Raw genomic sequence first — 13,027 nt, forward strand, 5'->3', positions numbered from 1 at the left:
TTGGTGGAAATGCAGTCTTGCATTTGCTGAGACATTTCCCAGAGGACCTTTGGTCTTCTTTGACCGGTATTTTACTTCCAATAGTCTTCTTGATGCATGTTTTATAAGTTTCCTTTCTTCAACACATTTGATTCAGATGGTTGAAGTTCAACAAAAGTTATTTTTTAAAACCTAAATTCATATTTAGGTAATATTCATATCATATTACCTATCATAATACTTCTATCTTTTTCCTAATGGAATTTACATCACCATATTTTTACTTGTAAAGAATAAAGGTAAACTACAATGTCTGTTTACATAAGAATTGGTTAAATTATTCTTCCCAATTAATATTTCTATATTCATTAATCAGACCTATTTTATCTCATGGTTTGTTGCCAGTATACATATCATCTTTCAGCCAGTGGGCTGGTGGTTCAGGCTAAAAGGCACACGGCCATCTGAGTAATCCAGTACTGCATGTCAGAATTACATACAGTATAGTAACACCACCAGAAGCCTCTGAAGCACCACACTGGCCACACAGGCTTACTACCTGGAAATGTAGGCAACACATCTGGTATTTTCAGAGGTATTTTCAAACATAACATGACCATACAACTGCTTGGGGGCATCTCATCATGACATTTATACCACAGGCCACCGCTCTGTGCAAGGCTCAAATATCTATATGTCAAATGCCTTTTCAGGAAGCCATACTTGTAAGCCTACTAAAAATAGCTCCTTTAACTCACAGGCATTGCATGGTGGTTGGCAGCATTCTAGTGGATGAGCATCAAGACGATGACATTACCAAGGATCAGAACTTTAGGATGTCCAAACTTTAACTTGAGGTCTTTCACTGTCTTAAGCCTGAGCAAGTTTTATGTGACCGTGAAGATAAAAATAACCAACATACACCTGGATAAGATTCAGGAGATAAAGACTTACTTTTTTGGACTGGACAGTTGAGAGAGCATGTTTGCCTTTCCGGTGAAAATTTGGTGAAAATTTACGACAGGATATTAGGGCCATTGGAGATAGAAAAATAACAAAAAACTCTAAAATTTTGGGGTTAAAAAAGAAAACATGGGGAAATTTCTGAGCTCCAAAAGATAAAAAGTTGTGAGAAAAACAGTCTGAACTTTTTTTATTTCTAGCAAATTTTTTGACTTTTTTCTATCAACACTGGCTCTAATACACCGTCGTAGAAATTTTAACTGGTGTTGTAGTTGAATTCTTTTGATTTTTCTGACATAACTGTTGTCAGAAATGATGCTTAATCATTGTTGCATGTTGCACCTTTTAGCATTAAGCGAATCTAGTCAGAACAGTGCATTGTGGCTTAATTTCTGGGATATCATTTTGCTATCAGATACCTCAAGCAAACGTTTAAACAACCTGTTCTCTTTCCTTTCCAGATTTATCAACCATGCCAAACTACCATCTCTTCAAACAATGCAGAACACTGACCTTTTCTATCTCCATTAATATGTTAAAAGTTAGGCTGGAAAAATGGCACAAGCAAAGGCTGTCTAAATTTCATAGCATAATATGACATTATTAATTTATTGTCATCAAAAGCAGTCTTATTCATTGTTGAATGGTTCCCCTACACGCCTTTCACCATAATGCAGCATAATAATACTCAATAAACAAAGTGACATTGCTTTATTTTTTTGACATCATGTTTGAGCTGTTAATTTGCTTTTAACAACTTAACTTAATCGGCTTTTATGAAGACACAAGACAACATGAATCTTCTCAAAGTATTTGGCCCAACTTAACCAATGTTATTTACATTTTCAAAAAATAATGTTTTTGCTTCATTTTATGTTAAGTGTTCAAAGACTTTTCAAGTTCTTTGTAGTAAAAACTACAGAAAACTACAGGACAGGAAGTCGACATGCTTTCAGAACAGTGTAGAGCTCCAAAATTTCAATGAAAAATGTAATACTAAAATATTTCTCATGTGACTCCTTAAAGGATCTTATCCTCAAAACCACAATTGTAAGAATAATACAACATAACTAAGAGTAGCTAAAAGTTGCTTTTAGCTTTGGGAAGGCTCTGCACTAAGACAGAGCAGTAAGTCAAGAGCTTTGCTTTTTGCATCACTGCAGCTCATCCAAGACAATTGTGACTTCTTTGATTGCCCAAACTGTGCATTTAGTAAGAGACCTATATCTTTATGGTTGTAAAATGTGAGACATTTTATGAGATATGAACACACTAGTGAAACTCTGTCTTTAGCTACCACACATAGCAGGTCAGGATTAGCAGGAATGAAAGAGTTGAAGTAAAATGGTGGCAGAGATTTGTCTATTTTGCAGGTCGTGTGTTTCAGCCCACAGTGAAACCACATGTCTTATGAATAGAGGCTCTGTGGAAACCATTATCAGCTGTTTGATGGACAATCTCAGACCAAGAGGCTTCAGCACCTCTGAGGGAGACGGGACAGTGAGCAGCAGAGGTGGGATCAAGTCATTGCAACTTACAAGTAAGTCTCAAGCTTCTCCAGCAATGTCTTGCATCAAGTCCCAAGTTGAGTTGATGCCCAAGTCATTTCACACAATGTCGTTTAATCACATAAATAAAAAGCTGAAAATTTTAATCAAGTCAAAAATATGATTTAGTTTGCCAAAACAACCAGCAACAGGAAGGAAATTTCAACATGAAATGAAAATCAGAGCTTATGTTGCTTCTTACAGTAAATATTAAACCAAACTTGGACAGTAATGAACAAACTGATTAGTGGATCATAATAAAAACATCAGATTATAAAAAAAATTGTTTGTACAATTTTATAAAAATGTATGTTGTTGTCAAATTCATTTTATAAGACATTATTATGGTGCTGTTATCTAGCAGCTTTGACACACTGACTTTTCAGTCCAGGCTCAAAGCTCAGAGATTTTCCAGGTGCGCATAGTAATCAGACGCAATAATTCAATGCAGAAAGGAAAACACTAGGAATGTTTACGATAAGCAGGTTGCAATATAAACATCTGATTTAAATGTTAATCTGAAATCTTTCATCAGTTTTCATTGTACTTAGAACCTATGACTTCCCAGGCTTCATCATTAAACTTGCAAGCAAAAAAGGCCTGACTCTTAAGCTAACATTAGGATAACATTAAGATATTCTGACACTTCTAATACATTAGTCCCTTTGTTTGCTTTGATTAATCATTCTTTGTGCAAGTTTGAAATTCAGCAAAAAAGTTCAATGTTTTTGTGTCTGTACTTTAGTTTTTGGCCCACATGTATTATTAAGTTAAATTTATTATTTCTTTGTCACCTTGTAGTCTTTGCAAGCAAATGTAAATTCTACATAGTTTTTCTCTGTTGTGTTAGATGTCAGAACAATAAAAATGCACTTAAACTGGCTGGAAATTAATAAATCTGATTCAAGAATTTTATAAGACACTGTAAATGTAAGGTGGAAAGGTTCAGGGTTCTCATAAACAGGCAATTTATATCTTTCAAAAATGCATGTGGAAAAGTAAATAAAGTCTTTTTAACACTGCAGAGTCATTAAATCTAAACTTTAGCAATGATGCATAGCAAGCATTATATTGAGGCTCTATTAATTATCCCTCAATAACAGGTACCAGGTGGGTACCAACAGAACAAATATTCTGTCAGATTGATTGACCTACTTATCAATTGAAGTCAGTTTCTATAAACTGTGCCAATTCTCAACTAATATAATAACAATATATAGTAACAAGCAAGGCAAATTACAATAAAGTCAAAAACATTCAATCATACAGACAGAGTCCAAATCACTGCAAACATTCCAAGTGATCCTGGTGTCAAACAATGCAGTCAAGTTCTGGTTTTTATTTTAATCAGTTAAACAAGTTCTGTGTAAGGAAACCCAGGAGCTCACATCCAGTTATTGTTTTAGTGTGTTCTGGCTTGGGTTGCTGAAACAGTCATGGTGCAGAAGCTGTTGGTCACCAAATGTTCCCCCAGTACCAACAAGCCAAAAACACAAAGGAACTTAAGTCAACCTCCATCAAGTATTGACTTTGATGTAATCTCATTGCCTCTGTCACATTCCCTCATATGTTTACTGATAGTCCAACACTCAAATGTCAAATACTTGAAACACATTGCTCCACCTTTTGAAGTCATCACTTATGTCGTCAGGTGTTGCACTTTTGTTCAAGAAGAAAAAGCACCATAAAGACGAGAAGTAAAGCAGAAAGATCCGGGATGTTTAAAGCACTGTTGACTCTCTGGATGAACAGAGTGTGCAACAACTGCAAACCTACAAATCAGAAGGAAGACGCCCATAATTCTGAAAAGTTGTAAGAACACATCCATTGTAGCAGATGTTCCATTGTTGTGTTTCGATAGGTTATGTAAGCAGCCAACAATTTACTAAACTGTTGGCTGCATAACAATATACCAATCGTAAGTCATGGAAGTCTTGTGTTATGAAGGAACACATCATACTTCCGTTTTAACTGTTAAGTGGGTTATTTTCACCTTGATACTCTATGTTGCCAGCTGTTTTCACTCATCAACTTAACACTCAGAGCTTCAACCTGAACATTCAGAACTGTAACAGCCCACCCACTGAAAAACACAATGAACTGAACCAGAAGTACTAGTTGGTGATGCTGTGAAGGACATGGCAACACTGCACTAAACTCATGCTTATGTCACTTCCTAGAATAATATTTAATACAATATTACAAAAAATGCAGAAAATGTCTACATGTGTTGTATATACACATGTAGAAAGAGATGCTCTGATCACATGAGATCACATCAAAATCATTGGAGGTAGATACAGGTTGACATATGAGGTGAAAACTAAACATAAGGGGATTTATGATACCTAAAGCTCACAACACAGCTCACAACACAAGACACCATACTTGGATGACGTCCTCTGAGAGCAGAGCGCCTTCAACACGCCACTGCCGCTTCCTTGAGGTGATCAATTATAATACAAGTCAGATGAAATTTTTAAATTGCTTAAAAGAAAACTTAAAAAATCTAATTTATGTTTCATAAAGGTATTTCTTTTAGGTCTTCATTTTGCCACAAACTCAAAAAAAATTATGTTTTTTTACCTATTTTTATTTCAGACCTCAGGAGAGTGCTTCAACTATGAGTATTCTGCAGCACATGTCCCAGCAGCCATAGATGGTGTGCTGTGACTGTTTTTTAGCTCAATGTACCTGAGATGTCCACCCTTCAGTTATAACGATGCTTTCTGCCTCTTTCAGTGTTTGAATAACTTGGAGTGGATACCAAAAGTATTCAGACCCCTTTAAATTTTTCACTCTTTGTTTCATTGCAGGCATTTACTAAATTCATATTATTTCAATTAGGTTTAGGTTAGGGCTCCGTCTGGGCCAGTCCAGTATGTTCAGAGATGTTCCGAAGCCACTCCTTTGTTATTTTAGCTGTGTGCTTCGGGTCATTATCTTGTTGGAAAGTGAACCTTTGACCCATTTGAGGTCCTGAGCTCTGGAAGAGGTTTTCTTCCAGGATATCTCTGTATTTGGCCACATTCATCTTTGCTTCAACTGTAACAGATCATCCTGTCCTGCAGCTGTTGGGATTGTATTGGGCAGGTGATGAGCAGTGCCTGGTTTCCTCCACACATATTGCTTAAAATGAACGCCGAATTGGGGTTTAGCACGGCCCACATTTGGAGGTCTTAGTCCTCGACGTGGCCGTCGCAGGTTTGACTCCTGAACCCGGCGACATTTGCTGGATGTCTTCCCCTCTCTCCTTACCCTCTGTACTGTCAGTCTACTTTCAAATAAGGTCCACTAGAGCCAACAAAAACCTTGGAGAAAGAAATATAAAATATATATATATTAACACCAAAAAATTCTATCTTTGTCTCATCAGTCCAGAAAATCTTATTTCTCATAGTCTGGGAGTCTTTCATGAGTTTTTTGGCAAACTCTATGCAGGCCTTCCTATGTCTTGGCTTCCGTCGAGCCATGAAGCCCCGACTGAGAGCTGGAGTGATTGTTGACCATCTTCCTACTGCATCTCTGGAGCTCAGCAGTGATCTTTGGATTCTTCTTTATCTCGCTCACCAAGGCTCTCCCACGATTGCTCCGTTTAGCTGGACAGCCAGGTTGAGGAAGAGTTCTGCTCGTCCCAAACTTCTTCCATTAAGGATAATGGAGGCCACTGTGCCCTCAGGAACCTTGAGGGCTGCAAAGATTCTTTAGTGACCTTGGCCTGATCCAGTCTGATCCAGTCCTGTCTCTGAGCTCCTTGGGTAGTTTCTTCCACCTCCTGATTCTCATTCTCCTGCGCTGTGAGCTGTGAGGTCTTATATTGACAGGTGTGTGCTTTTCCTAATCAAGTCCATTCAGATGAATTAAACAGCTGGACTCCAATGAAGGAGTAAAGCCATCTCAAGGAGGATCAGAAGAACTGAACAGCATGAGTTCAAGATGAGTGTCACAGCAAAGGGTCTGAAAACTTACGACCATGTGATGTTTCACTTTTTCCTTTTTAATAAATTTGCAAAAATGTCTACATTTTTGTTTTTTTCTGTGACGATGGGATGCTGAGTGTACACACATGAGCAATAATGTCAACTTTTTGGATTTTAGCTAATTGATTAAACAAGAAGTGAAAAATATAAAGAGGGTTGAATACTTTAAATACTGTTCATGTCTTGTCACTCTGTTGCCATTAATAGTTGGAGTAGAGGGTGTCAACACTTTAGCAAGGCAGTGCCCTTGCTGGTAGTAAACAGATGGGTAGATGGTCTGTTTACAGTTTGGTCTGAAATAGTGCAGGGCGTCTCTGTGTCGGCACCTCGGATCTTCTCACAAGCCACTTCTCACATAGTGTTGTGTTCACTTTCATTGCAGAAAAGTATTTCAATTCTACACAAGAAATAAATCAAATCAGATGCTTACAGTTAATATAGAGTGTGTGCTCACCAGCAAGCAGGTTTTGTGCCATTGTGGTGAACAGAGACACACTTTGCACTATACAAAAGTAACGTAAGTCCCTTTATGAAGACGGTAGTAAACAATCGAGGTTACCAGTGCAAGCAAAATGATTGGGGATAAGAGAAGGAAGTAAGTATGGTCACCAAGTCAGATTTATTCTCATAGCTAATAATGAAAACATTTTTCCTGCAAACCAATGTTATTATATGTTAATATAATGTGTTTGCTAGTTTTTATTAGTTATTATTATTTAAATATTGTTTTGTTTTAGTTTTGTCTTCCTTTGGTTAATGTTTTGGTGCAGAAAAATTATAAACCATTTATGTATAACATAATAACCTGGCCTGGACAGTTTATATAAGGTTATACAGTTACAGATATATTATTACCAATGAAATAACAAAAACTGAAATTCAGAAAGCATTTTTGTTAACTGAAATAAATGAAAAATAGTAATTAATGAGGGAAAAACTATAACTAACTAAAGCTATATTGTACATGTAAGAAACTAACAAGCTACAAATATAGAACAAATGTAGAAAATAGCATCTATTTAACAAACCAGAACAATTGGGAACAACCTTTGGTTTTAAACTTATTAATAGCAACACTGAACAACAATCAAACATCAAGAACCAACATTTAGTTTTATACCTCACTAATCAAGACTCTCCTGTGAGATTATAACTTGTGGAGTACTTATTTCTGTAGAGCAACATTTAGCTTTGTACTTTAATATTCCAGAATTAGGGATGCAGGTTAGGGACCAGGATAAGATTCTAGCAAAGACATTAAGGTTTCTACCACTGTCTCATCCACATGGAAAGCACTTTAAGCTTTAGGCTGGAATTACGCAACACACAAACACATTGAGCAGCATTTCAAGGCAAACTGTTTTGAGTCAGTGCTCCACACAAACTTTAATCATTAAGGTATAGAATGATGCTCCTGTGTAAACTGTGTCTTAGAACAAAAACAAAAGCAACATTACTATAAGGTTAAGGACTTTTTTTTTTTTGCTTATTTGCAAAAAGAAAAGTCTTCCTTTAACCCTCTTTCCCTGTGAGAGTAGATCTTTGAAGGTTAATGAAAGTCATTTCTACCTTTCTCTTCTGGCATTGTCACTCAGCAGCTGCTCCAAATTCTAAAAACAGTTTTTGTATTTCAAGAAGAAGAATTACAGGTGAAATCCCAGAAATCTTTTCAGAGTCCACTGACAGTGTTGGAACACATCCTCTGCATGCAGCAAAGCTCTGGTGTCATGAAAAGCACAGACTGAGCTTTCTGTCCACCACTATCTCTGGAATGAGCTGGAGGTCATGTGACTGTCTCTCTCTCCCACCTCTCTGAGTTATGGCAAATATTTGTTATAAATAGAAGCATGCAGAGCTCAAAGAGAATGTCACCTCCTCCTGATGAGCTCCGACTGGGTGTGCCCCAGTCTTCCTGGTCCACACAGCACTCAACTTTGACAGCTCACTGATAACCTAACCATTAAGAATGCCAGAAAAAAAAGGAAAATCATCAACTTGAATTGACAAATATCAAATATTGGCCATTCTGAAAAGTGCCACTGAAAGATAGTCAGTGAACATATCGATGGCAAATGACAAGTTAGGTAGGAATGCCTAAGCTGTTTATTTAAATGTCTCTCATAAGATCACAGTATGAGGCTGGTGCTTTTTTATGGCTCTTACTGGTTCTAGACTATATGTTCATTATCCGACATGGTCAAGTCGAACTGGCTTCTTCTTTTGTAGAGGTTTGTGAACTGGGTCATCGCATTAATCACATTAAAGGAAAAGTAAAGAGTTTATTGTGACTTTGACCTCTTGAAGAGTTAATTCAGACTCAAGACAGTTCCTATCAAGTTTATTCAGTTTAGATTGTGTCACATTATTCTCAGAAGTATAACTTTGAATCTTCAATTTTATGTCAGCAGGGTTGGTTAAAAGAGTTCTGGTTTTAGATTTGATGATACAAACCCATCATGTGGTTTGGATATTTTTATGTTGTTGTGCCAGCAGCTTCCCAGGCTTATCCCCAAACTCAAAATTCTTTTGTCATAATTTCCAAAGCAAGTTACTAACCTGTACTAACCAACACCCCTGAATTCAAATTTAAGTTTCAGTATTTCCCTATACTCATCAGGGGCCTCATGTATAACAGAGTTCACAGCTTTCACACTAAAACTTGATGTATGGACAAATTTAGAAAAGTGTCATGCACAAAAAAATTCAAATGTATAAAACCATGTGTATGCACCTTTCCTTTATAAATCCCAATTTGGGGTAAATGGAGCGCAGCGGCTGGTCTGCACTGTAGCCACCCATACAGAACCCAGTAAAAATACCTGTTTAGAGTTAATCTGCTCATCCAACTCCGTGTCCAACGTGTTACATCTTTGTGTGACAAAAACTGAAGAAATTTACTTTACATTCGAGTGAGGTTTTCAAATATATTTATTTTTATATTATTTATTTTGTGTGCGTTATGTTATTGTCTTAGGATAATATCATTGTAAGAATGGCCCTTAGCGGCAGGTTTAAAGAAGAGTCTTGAGGCAGAGAAATAGTGCAGACCAACCAGGTGTTTAATCTCCAACATTTAACAAACAGACATTCCTGCTTACAATGGTCATGGATCTCAGCAGCAACCAGACCTACTAACCCCAATGTGGCCAACATGCAGGCTTTTATAGCCCCTGGCTGCACCAATTAACAAACCCACCAAGAAACAGGGTAGGACAAAATACATATCCACCAAATAAACTTAACAAAACAAGTAAATCTTCAACATAATATTACCACCCACTCTTCATTTTTTAGCAGTCATTTCTTTTCTAAAAGTACCCTTCTATAAATATAAATCCAATCATTAAACTTCTAAAATGCATAGTACTTTGGTCCCCTCTATATTTGGTCTCTTCTGGAACCTTTATGAAGTGCTCAAGCTCCTGGGGAATCTTTTAGCCTGAACACCCTGCAGGGTAAGAACGAGGTCAGCCACAATCTACATACGCCTTTTAATGCATTTCAACAGTTACCACATTTTCTTTTGTTTGTTTCATTTTAACAGGACACCCTCAGTTCCAGCTGAGATGCCACTGCATAAAAATTCAAACAATAAAATACTTCAATCCGTATCTGTCTTTTATCCTTCACCACACATTTAAAGTGTTTTCATTGAATTAATGAAGACCTTCATTACATTTACATTCATACAATAAATATGAAAACTATTAAAAGACCATCAGGTCAAATTTTAGGCTATTTAGATGAGTTTTTACATTATGTAGTTTGACATTTTCCACAGAAAAAGTTTGCGTGGCTGCTGCTCATTTTCTTGCCAGCGAAAGTGTGCGTATATTTACGCAAACTTTGACGCACAGTAAATTTTTGTACATGCCGACTTGTGTGTAAAATATGACGCCACACATTTTTGTGCGCAAGCAGGCTTTATGCATGGTGATTTAGAAATTTGGAATTCCTTTCCAAACTGGTGGGAACACTGCTGAATTCAAAACAGGCATTTTTCTCCTTCGTTTTTAAGAACAGAGGTGTAGAAAATGATATCACCACACTAAATGGTCTTTATTGCTTCCAATAAGATGGAATCAGATACTTTATTGTAATTTATTTCTACAAAGTTCCTTCATTTTGAAGTTACATTTTTAGCAAAGTTGTTGTCAATAAGAAGGCTTGCATTAAGTTGCCAGGAGGGGAGAGATCTAATAATATAGCTGGGGACAATCATCAGAAATTAGTATATTACTTTATGTACAATTAGCAGTTCAATAGATATGGTTGTTACTTGTGTCAATTGGAAACTTCTCATCAAAGAGGTCAAAGGTCACATGTGGGGTACCCCAAGGTTCAATCCTAGGACCCCTCTTATACAATATTTATATTCTCCCACTAGCTCAAGTTATAACAGAAAATGATATTAGATACCATAACTATGCAGATGACACACAGCTCTACATTACGATGTCACCAGGTGACCTTTGACCCCATCCAATCACTGAATAAATGCTTAGAACAGATAAATGTGTGGATGTGCCAAAACTTTCTCCGCTGAACAAAAACAAAACTGAAGTCATTATTTTTGGACCTAAAGAGGAATGATCTAGAGCTATAGAACTAGAGCTACAGATCTAAAGTCAATGCACAGCTTCAGTTATTACAACTAAAACCTAGAGATCAGACCTGAAACCTGGGAGTAGTGATGGACTCGGACTTGAACCTTGCGAACCAAATAAAGACGATTACAAAGTCGGCCTTCTATCATCATCCAAGATTAGAGGAGTAATGTCTCAGCCAGATCTAGAGAAACTCATTCATGCGTTTATCTTTAGTCACATTGATTATTGCAACAGCGTCTTCACAGGCCTGTCCAACAAATCAATCCTCCAGCTGCAGCTGATCCAGAAGCTGCTGCTCCTGTTCTCACTAAAACCAGGAAGATAGAGACATAACAGCAGTTTTAAAGTCCCTCCACTGGCTCCCTGTAGCTCAAAGAATAGACTTTAAAATATTGTTGTTAGTTTATAAATTACTGAACGGTTTAGCTCCTCCTCGGGCTGCCACCTTATCGTGGTGGAGGGGTTTGAGTGCCCCAATGATCCTAAGAGCGATGCTGTCTGGGGCTTCATGTGCCTGGGTGTATATAGGAGCGGTGGAACGACTCCTCTCCGCCTGAGTGTTTTGTTTACCTCGGTAACGATCGTTTCTGAGATCTACTCTGAGCTAACTTCCTGTTTCTCTCACGTCAGGTGAACCCGCCGTCTCCTAGTTGTTCCCCAAGTGGGCCGTCTGCCCCGGAATTCTGAGCAACTTATGCTACTCCGTTGCTTCGGACGCCTCTCCGAGAAACCACCGGATTTTCTGACCGAGCCCGACTCCACCTGGAGGTTCTTTGACCTGGACCTTGGCGGATCCCGCTCTGACCACTTACTACCTGTCCGCCCTCCAACCCAGCCATCTTCTCCAGCGCTCTGCCAGCTATCATACTCACACCCTCCAAGTAAGACTTAATCTGTTTATCCTCAAACCCTCTCAAACCTCTCAGACTCTCTCAAACCCTCTTACTAACCTGTATCATCTCATTGGCAGTCAGACGAACCGGTCATCAGTTCCAGAACCCATTCCCCTTTCCTTTTTCCCCGGACTCAATAAATTATTATTGTTCTTAAATGCCTCACCTGATTGTGTTCTTGCATGTGGGTTAAAAAACTTGGAGCCAACATGACAGGAAGCAAGTCAAAAACTTCTCTAAACTGCACTTTAAATGACACGCATGTGCCATTCTTGATGAAATATGGACATACTATCTTCAGTCAACATCTATAAAACAACCAACACTTGAAGTAGACAAAAGCAAGTCAGGCATCCCAGCAACATTCCATTGAAACTTTTGTGTATTAGCACAAAAGAACCCAGTGTTTTAGTCATATGGTGTGGTGTGAAGTGGTGAGGCAGATGCTGTAGACCCAGGTTGATGTGAAATGAAATGATGTTTTAATGAAGAAAATACAAAATACAAAACTCCAGGCAGCACGACTGAGCGGAAGCCAGAGCTCAACGGCGGTAGCAACTGGTATACCAATGGACTGCAGAAACACATACGACTGAACACAAACAACGACAAGGACCCAACGAGGAGCAAAGGAACCAGGTGGGATTAAATACACAGAGGGTAATCATGGAACAAGACACACCTGGGAATAATTAAGGGGGAGACAGAACAACATGGAGACTCAGAGACACAGAAACTCAAAATAAGCCCACAGAAAAACACGGCCATAACAGTTCTGCTTTTAAAGAAGAAATGGAAGATGATTAGGTTCTCTTCAATTGCTCTTGAAGAGAGCAATTACATGTTTTATCCTAACATGACAATACTGTATACAGAGTGGGAAAACAATGACTTCATTCTTCATTCAGCTGGTACAGGGTCACCTTAGGGTAACAATGATGACGTTGGACCAGGTTCAAGTCTCCAACAGAACAATGGCCACCTCTATAACAGTAAACTACCCACTCCAACTCATTAGGCAGGGAGCCAGACAAGACTGAATCACATGTCCTGAA

General features: G+C 38.0%; 1 protein-coding gene across 11 annotated transcripts in view; it reads right to left on the reverse strand.

The window, feature by feature from the left end:
• The window catches only part of ablim2 (actin binding LIM protein family, member 2), an 84,813-nt gene that overhangs the window by 54,592 nt on the left and 17,194 nt on the right, over positions 1-13,027 (reverse strand). The window contains exon 1 of one of the 11 annotated variants that reach the window (XM_055056635.1): positions 8,039-8,256. The exons of the other annotated variants lie outside the window; for them this stretch is intronic. Within the exon in view, the coding sequence (XP_054912610.1) occupies positions 8,039-8,054 (16 nt within the window). The 5' untranslated portion in view covers positions 8,055-8,256. Of the gene's footprint in view, positions 1-8,038; positions 8,257-13,027 lie in introns of those variants that run through there. 11 annotated transcript variants of the gene reach the window in all.

This window comes from Poeciliopsis prolifica, unplaced genomic scaffold, assembly GCF_027474105.1.
Source record: "Poeciliopsis prolifica strain line A6 unplaced genomic scaffold, Auburn_PproV2 SCAFFOLD045, whole genome shotgun sequence".
Lineage (NCBI taxonomy): Eukaryota > Metazoa > Chordata > Actinopteri > Cyprinodontiformes > Poeciliidae > Poeciliopsis > Poeciliopsis prolifica.